General features: G+C 45.9%; 1 protein-coding gene across 1 annotated transcript in view; it reads left to right on the top strand.

The window, feature by feature from the left end:
• wizb (WIZ zinc finger b) overlaps window positions 1-15,850 on the top strand; it is a 47,081-nt gene that overhangs the window by 14,884 nt on the left and 16,347 nt on the right. The window contains exons 8-16 of the mRNA XM_080723092.1: window positions 87-341; window positions 1,662-1,859; window positions 2,630-2,817; window positions 2,893-3,031; window positions 7,037-7,276; window positions 10,809-11,028; window positions 11,859-12,211; window positions 13,906-14,391; window positions 15,406-15,604. Of these exons, the coding sequence (XP_080579218.1) occupies window positions 87-341; window positions 1,662-1,859; window positions 2,630-2,817; window positions 2,893-3,031; window positions 7,037-7,276; window positions 10,809-11,028; window positions 11,859-12,211; window positions 13,906-14,391; window positions 15,406-15,604 (2,278 nt within the window). The remainder of the gene's footprint in view (window positions 1-86; window positions 342-1,661; window positions 1,860-2,629; window positions 2,818-2,892; window positions 3,032-7,036; window positions 7,277-10,808; window positions 11,029-11,858; window positions 12,212-13,905; window positions 14,392-15,405; window positions 15,605-15,850) is intronic.

Here is a 15,850-nt window from a genome sequence, read left to right as displayed (position 1 = left end):
ATTGTTGTAGCGTTAAATGAACACTTTGCATTTGCCCGTGTAGCTTCAAGCACTGTAACGCTGAATTGTGGTTTCCTCTGGTGCAGACGGCTCCTCTCCAGCACAGCAGAGCAGCACATCGCCTCCCGAGGAGAAGAAAGTGAAGGAGGAGGAAGACTCGGAGGCCGAGTCAGAAGACGCAAAGGTTTACATTCTGCGGAGAAGTAGCCGAGTCCTTGCCGCCTCGGCCGACAATGACAATGACGGCGACGACGACGACATTGATGACGAGCGTCTGCGTCGCTTCCTGGCGGAGGAGGGCATCCTGGACGAAGACGAGGACGATTTTGACCAGGACAGCGGTAGGGCCCTGTCACGGTTATTACATAATTGCCCGACACAGTTTTTTGACATATCGTTGCTGGTGGGCAGAAACCTCTTATCTCCATTGTCTGTCTTTTTGTTTCTCTTTTCTTCCGAAACTTAATGTCACACTACAGCATCACACAAAAGTATCAAAAGTCACAGATCTGGGGCACCCGCTGGCCTACAGGTCCAGGTGCATACAGGCTCGGTGTAGCCTGACAGCGTGTCACTGGTTCGAGTCCCAATTCCGACCAACTTTGCTGCGTGTCACTACCCATCTCTCTCCCCATTTCCTGCCAGTCTACTGTCCTATCAGTTAAGGCATAAAAAGTTTGTGGCATGAAGCAACGTGTTGTAGATCCGCTGTTTTTCAATTTGAATCTTGAAATGGAACAGTTTTGGACATATGAGGTTTCCACCCGACAGAGACGATATCCATCCATCCATCTTCATCCGCTTATCCAGAGTCGGATCACAGAGGTAGCAGTTTCAGCAGAGAATCCCAGACTTGTCTTTCCTGGGCAACATTAGCCACTTTATACCGAGGCGTTCTAATGCCAGCCTGGAGATATAAATCTGGTCCTTGGTCTGCCCTGGGTTCTCCTCCCAGTGAAACGTGTGCCAGGGACCTCCCTATAGGGAGACGCCCAGCAGGCATCCCAACTAGAACGTTATTTGAGATCATCGTAAGATAGTGAACGTGACGCGTTGTCAGCTTGTAGATTGGATTTTTCTTTCTTTTTTTTAATTTAGATTATTGATACCGTGATTGATACTGACCCATTGTGAACTTGTAGATTGGCTTTTTCGCTATTACATTTCTTTTTTGTTTAAGTATCAAATTATTACATATAAACGTATGGCCTGTTTTGGCCATATCTGTCCCGTGCAAATGCTAGTTCACAAAGCCTAAAAGGCAAACATGAATGTAATTTTTATTTATTCTGTTCTTTTGTTCACTGCCAAAAAGGTCCAAGGCACTCTTGTGGAAAAAGCCTTTAATTGTTGGCTGATGCATGGCAAGAATAAAAACACCTACGCGTTGCGACCAACACTGCCTTCATCAGGTCAAAGAAGGCAGAGTTTGCCACAGCGTGTAGGTGTTTTTATTCTTGCTATGCATTAGCCAACAATTAAAAGCTTTTTAGTTTTTTTGTCTACCACCATGCCTTGGTCTCTCCTTCCTTTTTTTGCATCAATTATGTCCCTTAATGTACCAAAGAGCACCTTGTTTGGGAGATTTTTACGATAGCCAAACAGATGCGCTCCCCTCTCTCTTTATTCTAAAAATAATGGTGATTGGTGGCGCCCCCTAGAGGCCGGCTCCCAGAAGAGCGTGGAGAGGAAGTGCCCCTACTGCCCCGACCGCTTCCACAACGGCATCGGGCTGGCCAATCACGTGCGAGGCCACCTGAACAGAGTGGGCGTCAGCTACAACGTGCGCCACTTCATCTCCCCCGCCGAAGTCAACGCTATAGAGAAGAGGTTTTCCTATCAGAAGAAGAAGAAGAAAGGTCAGCAAATTCACCAAATGACTTTGTTAAATCATGTACAAAGCGCCCCCTTATGATATACAGTATAACTGGAATGTGAATGTGAAGTGTTGCATAATATCATCGCTGTCGGGCAGAAACCTTGTATCTCAATACCGTATATTCCATATATGACAATCATGACCAGTGTTGGAGGATTACTTTTTTGGGTAACAGAGTAACATTTTTTTTGCAATTTAGTGGTTTCCTTATACCGATATGATATTATCCTAGATAAAGTACTATGTTCTATCTGTCTGTCTTTCAATGTTATATGAGATACTTAAAGTGTGGTTCCTGTGGAAATCGGATCTCCTTTTAGTTGACCTTGTACCAGTGATTTGTACTGTCATGAAACTGTACTTTTTTCTATTGCAAACTTCTAATAAATTCTTCAATCAATCAATCAAAAAACCGGTAGTTACCTTTCCCAAAATATAACGGCGGTACTTAGTTACATTTAACAAGTTACTTTTAAAAGTAAGCAAAGCACTGTGAGCTTTAGATCTGCTAGTTTTGAACATGAAATGAAATGTACAGCAATACTGGTTGAAAGTGGTTAAGTGTGTCTGTGAGTTCTATAAATATTGAACCAATGAAAAGTATTTGCGAGAAAATAACTCAGGTTCTCTTTTTTTGCCTGATTTTTTGGTTACCCTGGGTAGAAATGGGTGGTACCCCTATTATTAACTGCATCATAACTGTAAAGCTGCAAGAGTTTATTTTTTTCATTTCATCCCTCTCGACCTCAGTCGCCAACTTCGACCCGGACACGTTCAGCGTGATGCGCTGCGAGTTCTGCAGCGCCGGCTTCGACACGCGGGCCGGCCTCTCCAGCCACGCCAGGGCCCACCTCCGCGACTTTGGCATCACCAACTGGGAGGTGACCATCTCGCCCATCCACATCCTGAGGGAGTTGTTCTCCAGCCGGCCTGACCTGGTAATCCCCACGTCCCCCCCGCGGAGCCCCGGCTCCCAGCAAGACCCCCGGGAGGAGGAGGAGGAGGAAGAGGAGGAGGAGGAGGAGGAGGACAAGGGAACCGAGCGGGACAAAAAAGAGAGCGTGGATGGGAAGCGAGGAGGAGAGCGGAGCCGCCGAGTCTCTCCGTTCCCTCGACCGTGGAGGAATGAAAACCACACTGAAGAGCCTCGAGGTAAGCTTCTCTTCTGCTTCTTCTTCTCCTTTCGGCTGTTCCCTTTCAGGGGTCGCTGCACAGCAAATCGTCTGCCTCTAATCTCACCCTGTCCTCTGCCTCATCTTCTCTCATGCCATCTACTGTACAGCATGCTTCATGTCCTTTTCCACTACATCCATAAATCTCCTCTTTGGTCTTGCTCCAGGCCAGTGGTTCTCAACCCGTGGGTCGGGGGGGATTCCCCAAATTATTTTGGGGGGTCCCCAGATAATTAACTTAATGTGCAACATTGTTTTCTCTCTCTAAAATAACAAATTAAACATTGGCCAAATTGTCAAATATTAAAGGCAGAAATTGTGAAAATAGCCGTTAAAATATGATTCTTTTTGGGGTTGCGGCCTGAAAAGGTGGAGAACCACTGCTCTAGGCCTCCTACCTGGCAGCTCCAACCTCAGCATCCTTCTACCGATATACTCTCTATCCCTCCTCTGTACATGTCCAAACCATCTCAGTCTGGCCTCTCTGGCTTTATCTCCACAACATCTACAATGCGCTGTCACTCTGATGTACTCGTTTCTGATCCTCGCTGGTTATTAAAGCTGCTATCCGGACCGTATGATGATGATGTCACGTGCATACCCTTTATAGACCCTGGTGCCAGGTAGGACACCTACTGGTTGACAAGTAGTCGTGCCTGAAGCTCATACATGCAATGTAATTCCCCGGTTAGGACAAGAAAAGTGACAGATTTTTGCTGTGACATCATTGTACTGTTCCAAATGTATGGAACATGTCTGGAAAGGTGTACGAATGCTGTACGTGTTGTGGGAAATAGGAATGGCTGGTTATTTCACTTACAGTATAAGGAGTGTCTTGACTGTATGTGGCTGAGAGAGGGTGATTGTGTGACTGCTGGCATAGTAGTGTCTTCAGGAGAGAGTTGGGTTTGGCCGCAGGTGCGGGTGGATTTACATTGGGTGCATATTGTTGTTGTCGAGTGGCAACTTTGTACATCCAAAGCCGTTCGCTTTGTAGGTTAGGGTTAGCACACAACGCCTCGCACCACGAGGGCGTTGTGTGCTTGTAGATCTGCTATTTTCACTAGTTTTGAGCGACAGTCTCATATGATGAAGCAGGTCTTTACTTTACGATTTACTTTAACATAGAAATCTGAAACTTGGAGATACGAGGATTCTGCCCGACAGTGACAATATGCTACGTTAAAAACTGTATAATACTGTCCTATATATAAATATTGCTGTGCTGTGCTGTGCTGTGCTGTGCTGTGCATGTGGCCGTGCGCGCGCGTGTGGTCCTTTTTGTAGAATAAGCTATGCCCCCCACACCCCCTCAATGCCCAGGGGATCCACAGCTAAATGATTGATAGTTACTTAGGAACCAAATGGACCCTAACATTGAGAGCAAATGAAATGTGTAACCAAATGGACCCTTTACAGGTCTGGGGGGCAGCAGTAGCTTCAGAGTGTGGTGCTGGCAGGGACGTGCAGAGAATGAGAGGCAGGTGCTGAAATTTCTAAAAGGGCCTTTTGGTGGAAATATCGAAAATAGCAGACCTCCAAGCTCACAACACGTCGGCTATTTTCGGTGTGTGATACCACACTGAACTAAGCATAATCAAGTCAATACTGGAGATGTGGCGTAACGGCATGGATTTCTACACAGTCAGAGAAGGCAATTATTTCAACATAAGACACTGCATTTAAGTTCAGGAGAGTATGGACAGGGCAATTCTTTTGAAAATGCTGCCTTCAGGTATGACACGGAAAGGTGGGCATAATTTGCATTTCTTCCACCATAGTAAAAACTGCATTCATGGTCTGGAGACGAGGGAACTTTTTACAGACGGATAAAAGGGGCAGGGGCTCAAGCCCCATTTGATGTCTATGTGTGCACTCGCCTGGGTGCTGGGGTCCTTTTTAGAATCAGCTGTGTGTGTGTGTGTGTGTGTGTGTGTGTGTGTGTGTGTGTGTGTGTGTGTGTGTGTGTGTGTGTGTGTGTGTGTGTGTGTGTGTGTGTGTGTGAGAGAGAGAGAGAGAGACCCCCGCCCCTGCCCCCGCCTGATGTGCCCACATGGGTTAATGTGGCACACAGGAGTGCATGTCTCCTCTCTCTCTCTCCCTCCCTCTCTCTCTCTCTCTCTCTCTCTCTCTCTCTCTCCCACTAACCTCCGCCTCCACTCGATTGGTCACGCCTTTACACAGCTTTAGCGGTGCATATGGGGGCAAAATGGCTGCTTGCTTCCACCTCCTCCCCGCAGACCCAAACAATAGCAGTGGAGAAACTGTCTGGCTTTAAGCAGCCGGGGAGAGCCCGATGCACTGCGGTTAGCTGACCGGTGAGTAGGGAGCACTCACTGGGACCGTGGCTGCTGCTGCTGCACGGCGGTGCCCCCCCCCCCTCTCGCCTCGGATCACATAGACACTCACTCTCACACGCACGCACGCACGCACACAAGCACACATTGTTGCACTGTCTGTCTGGTGCGCGTCTCCTCCTGCCTGTCTGTCACACTGATCGTGGCCCAGACACAATAACAGTCATCAGAAACTCTGACATTATGATATGACATCATTTCCATAAGAAAGAAAGATTATCTCGCTGACTCGCTGCCCATGTTATAAAAGCGTCATTGTAGCCGGATCGTTGTGATTGTGTGAGTGTGTGGCGTGTGTGTCGCCAGTTTGGCATGCGCGACAAAAAAGAATGTGATGATGTTTGGAAATATTTGTTCGGGGTTTTGTAATATCAGTGTTTTTGTGATTGCGCGGCGCGCGTCTGGAAATGAATGACGTCCTACTCCTTTTCTCAACCGCTGCGGGATCTCTAAAAAAATTACCTACTGTTCCCCCAATCCTCGCCATTTTACTTTCCTTTGATTGTTGATAGAGGACGCGCTGTGCTTTCAAGTGCATGTAGATTTTGTGCGTGTTGTGTTATAACAGCGTAATTGCGCGCTTGATGATCACGCCGACAACAACAGCACCGTGCACGCGGTCTCCGGCGAAAAGTGATTTATTATAAAGCGATCATCATTAGAACTTATCCGGATCTGGAAAAGTGGGCTAAAAAAAGTGTCACTTTCTTTTCTTTTCTTTTTTACTTGCGAAGTCGTTTTATATAATAGGATATACGGGCTTCTCTATGCACAATGGATGCCAACTCGGCACTAGTTTTGTTTCGTAACAAAATAAAATAAACAGAAGCTAATGTTTGTACATAGCAGATAGCAGCCTACCTATAATAAGTGATCTTTTAGATTAGCGCCGATGCTGCTGCTGCGCCCCTGATGTGTCGGAGCAAAGCGCCGCTCTTTTACAGTCAAGAGATGAAGTGACAAGCGCAGAGACGCCCTCCCACCAGACAAAAAGCATTGTCTGTCTGCACGTCGACTTTGATTTACCGATTTGTCGCAGAAAATGGCACTTTTGTCCCAGGAATGCAGCGTACGCTCCTCGCACCAAGACTATTGCCGCGTTTGTCAGAGCCATGATGTTGTGCTTACACACACAGGATGATGATGGGGTGTCTTTGGGGCTGATGCTGGAATTTATTTCAGGATTATTTCTCTGTACTCGAACGTTGTGAATATTATTGTTATTATTATGACTATAGGGCTACTGCTGCTGCCAAGAAAATCATCAGCTCACCATGCACTCTCTCTGATTGACATCAGCCCGCATATTCATTATGCATAACCTACTTATAGGTCACTGGAAAATGTGAATGATGAATTCAAAAGGGACTTGTTTGCAGTCTGCAGTTTAGAAGAATATAGCCTACCTTCATTGTTAATAGAGCAGGCGTTTACAGGTGATTCGCTAATGTAAGTAGCCTGGAATTATTAACACAACAGAAGTTTACAAGTGGCTTCTTTGGCATTTTATACACTTTTGTTTTGGGGTGTGTGTGTGTGTGTGTGTGTGTGTGTGTGTGTGTGTGTGTGTGTGTGTGTGTGTGTGTGTGTGTGTGTGTGTGTGTTGGGGGGGATTGTGTGTGAAGCAGAACCTCAGGAGGAGGGTGTAGAAGAGGTGGAGGAGGAGGAGGTGGAGAGGATTCCGTCTGCGGACGGTGTGAGCTCCGGCACGGGGACAAAGGGTCCGACGAACCAGGACCCCCCAGACCAGCCATCTCCCAGGGACCCCCCAGAGCAGCCCTCTCCCAGGGACCCCCCAGAGCAGCCCTCTCCCAGGGACCCCCCAGAGCAGCCCTCTCCCAGGGACCAGGACGATGCAGACCCCCAGGGTGAGTGAGGGCAGCATGCAGGAGTGCAACAGTTAATCCTACCGATCGGTTGATTTTTTTGTTTTTGTTTGGATTGATTGATTGATTATTTTATTCGACAAAAATGGAGAACAGTACAAGTATAGTCAATACAATAGAAATGTAGTACAGTACAAGTAAACACCTGCCTAAAAGGAACATCCCAAATAAGTCCTTTTACGGTCTTTTTTATGTTGAAAGTCCTTGGTATTCAATTCATGGATCAATTCAATGGATCATTTAATACATCGATTCATCCATTCCGATTTTGTCATCATAGGCTAAAAGTAAAAATAAAGACATAGCCTATACTGAAAATAGCAGATCTACACGCTTACAATGTATCGCATCGCTTGTAGATCTGTTATTTTGCATGACACCATTGTGTGACAAAGTATAAGTTAGGCCCAATGCTTAAGTGGTTAATTGAGTAATTGGTAAATATACTGTATATATAGCCTATATAAAAACAAAACAATATTGCACTTCTCGATTATTCGATTAATCAAAAAAGTAATCAATAATCACTTAGAAAATAATTGATCGATGCAGCCCAAAGTGAGTGCTTTTTGGGATCGACTCGAGGCGGGACCGACTGGGTTGGATCAATTTCTGCCACGGTCCATGCAGCACGGATCCGTCGCGTTGAGTAAAGCAGTGACACAACTGACCCTGGATCAGCGTTGCCGGATGGCGAACGCCATTGGGGTCCCCCCGGGACGCTCTCAGGGGCAGACGGACGCATTGAGGCGCTAATAGGGAAGACCTCGGAGCCGTGTGCTCGTGTTACCGCAAGCTGCGTGACGGCGTGTTGTAGACACTAGAGGTGAGCGAGGTGGCCCGCTGCAAAATGCTGGCATTGTTTGGTTTCAGGGGAGACAGATGCACCGAGGCTGAGCTGAGGGAACTCCAGGCACCTGTTCCTGTTATGCAAACCGGGTGCTTTCGTTTGCAGCAAGCTCAACATAGCCGGCGACAAGTGAACCGTCCGTAAAAAGAAAAGGTTTCACTTGAAAGATTTGTTAAAGGGGAGTCAAGCCTGAATCATATATTCAATTCATCTCAATTACATTTTATTATATGACAACAGAGACGTGCAGAGAATGTTAGAGAGTGCAGGGGCTGACATTTTCTAAAAGGGACTTTTGGTGAAAATATCAAAAATAGCCGACCTCCAAGCTCACAACATGTCACGCTGCAACGCGTTGTGAGCTTGGAGGTCGGCTACTTTCGGTACTTGGTACCACACTGAACTAAGCATAATCAAGTCAATACTGGAGATATGTCGTAATGGCATAGATTTCTACACAGAGAGGGCAATTCTTTCAACATAAGATGCTGCATTCAAGTTCAGGAAAGTTTGGACAAGGCAATTCTCTTGAATGCCGCCTTCAGGTATGGCATGGAAAGGGGGCATTTGCATTTCTTTCACCATAGTAAAAACTGCATTCATGTTGTGGAGAGGGCACTTTTTACAGATGGATAAAAGGGCTAGGGCTCAAGCCCCCTTTGATGTCTATGTGTGCCTGTATGACAACAAGTTGTCTCAGGCACTTTACAGATGATCCCGAGTATACTCGTGAAAAATACTCAAGTATTTAGAGTGCCGATCCCGAGTATAATCGCGTAAAATACTGTATATAGAGTAATGCCGGTTCTCCTACCCAATAGCCCGGCGGAAGGTCCTAGCACGATCGGCCTCGCCGATTCATCATCATCACGGATCCACGTGCACAAAATAGTAATCCCATAACATGGAGGCCGACGGGGAATCTCATCTTTAATGTCCATTTTTCTCCAAACAACACTTTTAAAGCCAAGGATGGCATTAGATTCTCGCTACAAAAACATAATAACAAAGGCATCGATCGGCCATTTTAGAAACCGCATGGGGTGACGACCGCTCCCGTTGAATGACGTCATGACGTCAACCCGGAAGTGATCCGCAATGGACTTCTGGCCTTCAAAATAAGACAATGGCAGCATATGGAAGCCTGCGAGAGGACATTTAACCCGTTAATGTCTGGAGCACTAAATGGGTTAAGAACTAGTTTTTAAATGTAGCAGTGCTTTTTATTATAGTGACATTTATGTTTTTATGTTCTGTGAATGTACCGGTATGCCTTTAACCACTGCACAAACAAAGTTCTGAAAGGAAAATTAAGTTCTTTGAATTGAATTGAATTGAATTGAATGAATGTCAAGTCTCCAGGTTTTCTTCAGAATATGTCTGACACTTAGCCTATTTACTACGACACTATTGTGGCACATTAGGAATCCAACTAGTGTTTTATTTGCAAGGCCCCCTTAACCCTTGAGAGTTTACAAATGTGTACACTCTCAGAGTTACACCTGACCTGTTACGGCTAGCGCTTTATGTGTTTCTGGTAATAGGCTATTATTGTCGTTTTGTATGTCCATGGCAAAAATACAATTTTTGCCAAAATGTCCAACTCAAGCCAGCATGGCAAGGATCCCTGGACATTGTCCTCACACTGACCTTTAGTCGGACCTTTGGGATGTCAGAATAATCTGAATTATGAGCCGGACCCCCATGGTCCCACCCCAAGCAAGCTATTATTGCTGGAAGAAAGGCTAGGCAGACCCAGGCTCTAGGGTGGATGGCCATCTGCCTTGACCATGTCAGGAGGGAATGAGGATTACACTAAAATAGCACATCTGAAGATCTTGTATATCGGCTATTTTCAGTGCACAACACTGGTGAGCAACTAAGAGTCCTTACACAACGGGATCGCGGCGAATAAATGCGTAGACGAATATAAAAATATTAATTTGTCGATGTCTCATTCATACAGTTTGATGATTTTATTTGCAGACCTTTGTTTCGGAAAGAAATGACAAAATAATTTCCGCCTGGCTGTTATATTGTGTGGATGTGCTCGATGATTGCACAAAATTGTGTAGTGGAGTAAAAGTACATTATTTGTCTCTGAGATGTAATGGAGTAGGAGTATTGAAAATTGATAATACTCCAGTAAAGTAAAAGTGCCTAAAAAAATGTACTTGAGTACAGGCACTTTACCCCAGTGGTTCTCAACCTGTGGGTCGGGAGCCCCAGGGGGGTCCCCAAATAATTTTGAGGGGTCCCCAGATGATTAACTTTAAATGTGAAACATTGTTTTCTCACTCAACAGTAAACAAACCAACATAGAGTTTAAGTGTATAGAAGGTATATGCACACTTCTAAAGTGACAATTTAAGGACTTTCTAATACCTCTAAAATGACAAAGTAAACATTGGCCAAATTGTCAAATATTAGAGGCAGAAATTGTGAAAATAGCCGATCTACATGCTCACAACGCCTCGCGTTGCGAGGTGTTGTGAGCATGTAGATCTGCTATTTTCACAATAGAACCATGAAATGTAATTCCTCAACTCTTAGTGCTCGTCAGGGTGGGGGGTCCCCAGTTGAAATATGATTATTTTATGTGTCGCGGCCTGAAAAGGTTGAGAACCACTGCTTTACCCCACTGCCGTCTCCCTCCGTTCACAGTCCCTGACCTGTTGAAGTGCGCGGTGTGCGGCGCCCACTTTGAGACCAGGAGGGGCCTGTCCAGCCACGCCCGCTCCCACCTGCGCCAGCTTGGCATCAGCGTGTCGGAGAGCAGCGGGGCGCCCATCCACCTCCTCTACCAGATCGCCAAGGAGCGCGGCATGGACGGCCACTTCACCCCGCCGCTCGCGCCGCCTAACCGGCCTCCCTCTGCCAAGAAGTAAGTAGGCCCTGTCGCAGTCTAGGGATGGGAGGACGATATGAAAATGTCATAGCACGATTATTGTGGCCAAGGAAATTGCGATTTACGGTATTATCGCGATGATCAAAATATCCCCAACATCCATTATCCTGGTGCGGGACATTTGCCAAAAAAATAGCAGATCTACAAGCGACGCGTTGTGAGCTTGTAGATTGGCTATTTTTTAAGAGATTTGGTAGAGAGTTTGAGCAATTACAGAGGGTTTACAGTAAGTGGTACTGGATATGCAGCTTGGCAAATAAAAGGTGAATTGATCCCAGTGCATGACAGAGGACAATTTCACAATAAATTAAGTCTCCACGCACGATTTTTTAATTTATCGCGATAAACGATAATAGCGATTATCATCCCATTCCTATCGCAATTACGACATAATAATTATTGCATGATCGTTAGAATCGTCTCTGTTCAACTGCATGTATTCTTCTGTTGGATTAATTCATACAAACAGTTTGCAAAAGTAGCGGAACTAACAGATCCACAACCTCACAAGGCGTCACAATGTAACACTTTGTGAGCTTGTAGATCATCTATTTCCAATTTATCTTTACATGTTGAAAGTATATACTGTAAATATGGTCTGTTTTGGCAATAGTGCATTATTCATTTAAATGATTGGTACTGCTCATTTCTTTGTATGTTGAAGTTAAATGTCGTATCTGCCATGTACAATTTTCACTTACCGGTACAAAGCCTAAAAGGCAAACGGAAATTAGATTGTTATTTCTGTGTTTACATTAATCGTTACGCATGACAATTAATCGTCAGCTGAACATGTCCCGTCACAGCCCTGCCGCCATGCACAAGAGCGAGGAGGCCGAGGCGCAGGACGCCGACTTCGAAGAGAAGCCCGTCGTCCCCCTGTCCGTCCTGGCCAAGGCTGTGAAGAGCTTGTCGTCTTCCTCCTCCACCCCCACGCCTTGCCCGTCCCCCGGCGTGTCCCCCCGGCCCCCCTCGGCCGGCCCGCTGCGCCCCGGCTCCCCGTCCCCCGTGGTGAGGAAAGCCCCCATCTCCTCCCTGCTGCCTGCGCGCTCCTCGGACCACAACCGGACCGGCGGCGGCGGCGTCAAGGGCTTGACCTCCATCGCCACCTCCAAGCCTTTCTGGGCGCCGCAGGAGTCTGACGCCCCTCTCAACCTCAGTGAGTGGAAGTTGGCCTCCTACCATCTCATGTTGAACTCTTGCATAGTGGGCAAGTCACCGAAAACGTATGACCATATCGTTGTTGTCGGTTGGAAACCCTGTATGTCAAAAACAGTTCTTTTTGTATTTAAAAAAAATAGTGAAAATAGCCGATCTACAAGCATACAACGCCTCGCATCGCTAGTTTTGTTTTACTTTACGAAAAGACAATACACATTTGAAACTTGGAGATACAAGGTTTCTGCTCGACAGTGACGATATGACATAAATAGTTTATGATTTTTGATGAGCTATATTTTCATCCATGACTAACCCCTTATCCCTAAACATCTTTTTACTATTTTGAAAAATATTTTAAAATACTTCAGATAGCCGATCTACATCGACACGTTGCGAGATTGAACTATTTAAAATGTTTTCCAAAATACTAAAACAACGCAAAGATATGTATAGGGATACAGGGTAAGGCATGGACGAAAATAGAGCCCTAGATCTTCGGGGCCATTTCCAAGCCTTTATTTGTGACTGAGCATGACACTGGGGCAGTCATTTCGGAAGCCACTACTTTAGACCACAGCTGAATTCTTTTTTTTTCTTTTTTTTTCTAAAATGTGATAAAGCCACAAAAGCATGTCATAAATATCAGGCTACATTTCACTTAAACGCAAGAGCTTAACTCTGCATGTAAATAAGACTTTTTTGAATTAATGTGAGAGATCGGGACATAATTCTGTTGGTCCTCCCAAATTTAGAACTTGAATATCTCAAAAGTAGTATTTCAGCATGGCATCATTCTATAAGCCATATCTTCAAAACTGTTGGGTCAATCTCCACAACCAATATATCATTTTGTAGCTATGATTCCCAGCTTTCGAATGAAATGAAGAAATGAAAATGAAAAAAAAAAAAAAATCAATGACTAGTCGTCAGCCGCGCTGGGACACATTTGATAGTTATAGTGGAGAGAGACCGCATTGGGGAAGGACATGCAGCAAAGGGCCTCGTGTCGGGATCAAACCTGGGTCAACGACTGAGCCTTATGGCATGCATGCCGCCCGGTGAGCCAGGGTGCGTCATTCAATTACTACTTTAGGATTCTATAACTAGTTTATAATCCTATAACTCAGCGATTTCAAACCAGGTTGGAAATGGTCAGATGGGTGGGCTGCCAACGCTTTGGGGATTTGGACTCTGATCCAGAAAAGGTTAGGGAACCACTCTGATCCAGAAAAGGTTAGGGAACCACTCATGGAAGTAGGGTTCAATAGGCTCTGTGTACAGCAGCCATATTGTAAAGAAACTGGGCCCCTTCCTTAGGCTACTTCCTTCACAGGTGTTTCCAATGATACTGATTAAGGCTCTGTTCCATTCTGGTTAAACAGAGTATGGGTGCTGATATTGTGCATGTTGGCTCACTGGAAACACTCTGCTACACCAGTGGGTCTCAAAGTGTCCTTGAGGGGGATCCAAATGGCCCCTTTTATGGGCCTGTAACTCTGAGAGTGCACAATGGGTCCTTTAAGTTCCATTTGTACACTCTCAGAGTTATGGTGGTCCTTGAAATCAAAACGTTTAAGAACCACACTGCTCTGCTCCCCCAAAACGGAACAGAGAGAAATCAGAATCATTGGTAAATTTCGTTACTACACAGAGCCTATCGCGCTAACCAGACGTGCTTCTTTCCCTCCTCAGCGTTGGAGGTGGACCCCAACAAGGACATCATCTGCCAGCTGTGCGGCGCCTGGTTCGAGACGCGCAAGGGCCTGTCCAGCCACGCGCGGGCCCACCTGCGGCACTTCGGCGTGGAGTACTCCGAGTCCAAGGGCTCCCCCATAGACCTCCTCAACCAGCTCATCCACACGGACGACTTCAAGCACAACGGCAATGGCAACTCGCTGCAGGCCGACGGTCCTCCCTCCGCCGCTGCCGCCGAGACGCAGGGTCTCGCCGCGGCGCTGGCCTCCCCCAAGCGGCCGGCGTCCCTCTTAGCGTCCGCCCCCTGCTCACCTCTCCTCTATAAGATGACCACGGCGAGGGGCGACTCGCCATCCAAAGCCCCCGCCTCCTCCTCGTCCGCCTCGGCTCTGCTCGGCCACCCGCCTCCCGCCAAGCGGCCCAAGGCCTCCGCCATGCAGGTCTTCCGCCTGAGCAGCGGCGAGCTCATGGCGCTCCCACACAGTGAGTGCTGCCGCCAGAGGAACGCTAAGGTGCTTTAAACGTTACAATTTAGGCATTTAGCAGACACTCTTAATCCAGAGCGACTATACAATAAGCATGGTAATACATCAATACATCAAATGCATAGAAATAGTAATCTAAGAAAAAGAACGTAGGTAGACCAAGCACCTATTCAGTAAACATAAAAATGTTTATGAAAACATAAAAAAAAAAAAAAAAAAAGTGGCCTAAGGTGGAGTCTGAAGAGGTGAGTCTTCAGACCACGGCGGAAGCTAGGGAGTGAGTCTGTGGTTCTAAGTGCGACAGGGAGTTTGCCATATGAATCCTAGCGTCCCTACGCTAGGCACGTCATAATAATACGTGAAAGTGTCCGATCTACGCGCTCACAGAGCGCAGAGAAATTGGTTAGCTTTGTGAGCTCAAAGATCGTCTATAAGTGATTTGTGTAGAAGGAAAGAATTTGTTCCATTTGTACGTTCAGGCTGTGATTCTCACTGACCTGTAAAGGTCCAATCGGTCCCCCCCCCCCCAAGGATTCTTGGCTAAGTGCAGTGATGTAAAAACTACTCAAATGTTTTACGTGGTACTGTAAGTATCAATACTGCAATGTAGAAATACTCTGTTAGTAGTATAGTAAAAAGTCCGAAATTAAAAATGTACTTAAAAGTACTAAAGTTTTCGTATCAAAATGTACTTATAAAAAATATTTTGAAAATAGAAGTTCTACAAGCTCACAATACATCGCGACGCATTGTGAGCTTGTAGATCGGTTATTTTGAAATGGCTGAAATGTATATAGGGCTGAAGTGGTTACTGTATGTTTCGTAATAATAATGAAATCTAGTAACTATTAGCTAAAGTTTTCAAATAATTGTAGTGGAGTAAAAGTACAATATTTGCCTTTGAGATGTAGTGGAGTAGAAGTAAATTAAGTATTGCAATTTGGAAATGCTCTAGTAAATGCTCTAGAAATGCTCCATCACTTCCAACGTGTGTCCTGTCCTGTCCTCTCAGGTGAACCTCCCAAAGAGATCGGCTGTGAGTTCTGCGGGGAGTACTTCGAGAACCGCAAGGGCCTGTCCAGCCACGCCCGCTCCCACCTGCGCCAGATGGGCATCACGGAGTGGTCGGTCAACGGCTCGCCCATCGACACCCTGAGGGAGATCATCACCAGGCGGGGCCTGCCCTGCGCCCTGCCGCTCAAACCCCACAAGTACGGCCCGTCACAATTATTACATAATAATCGTCTAATCGCGATCATTTGACACAATCACGATTGTTTTGTCATAATCGTCATAATCGTTTCCATGTTGAAAAATGTTCATATATTTTCAAACATTTTCAAAAATAGTGGAAATAGCAGATCTACAAGCTCACAACGCGTCGCGATGCAACGCATTGTGAGCTTGTAGATCAGCTATTTCCACTATCTATGTTCCTTTTTAAGTATAACGTTGTC

Source organism: Nannobrachium achirus (assembly GCF_963921795.1).
Source record: "Nannobrachium achirus genome assembly, chromosome: 4".
Classification (NCBI taxonomy): Eukaryota; Metazoa; Chordata; class Actinopteri; order Myctophiformes; family Myctophidae; genus Nannobrachium; species Nannobrachium achirus.
The sequence above is the reverse complement of the archived record's forward strand: the minus strand, read 5'-3'. Positions and strand labels throughout refer to the sequence as shown.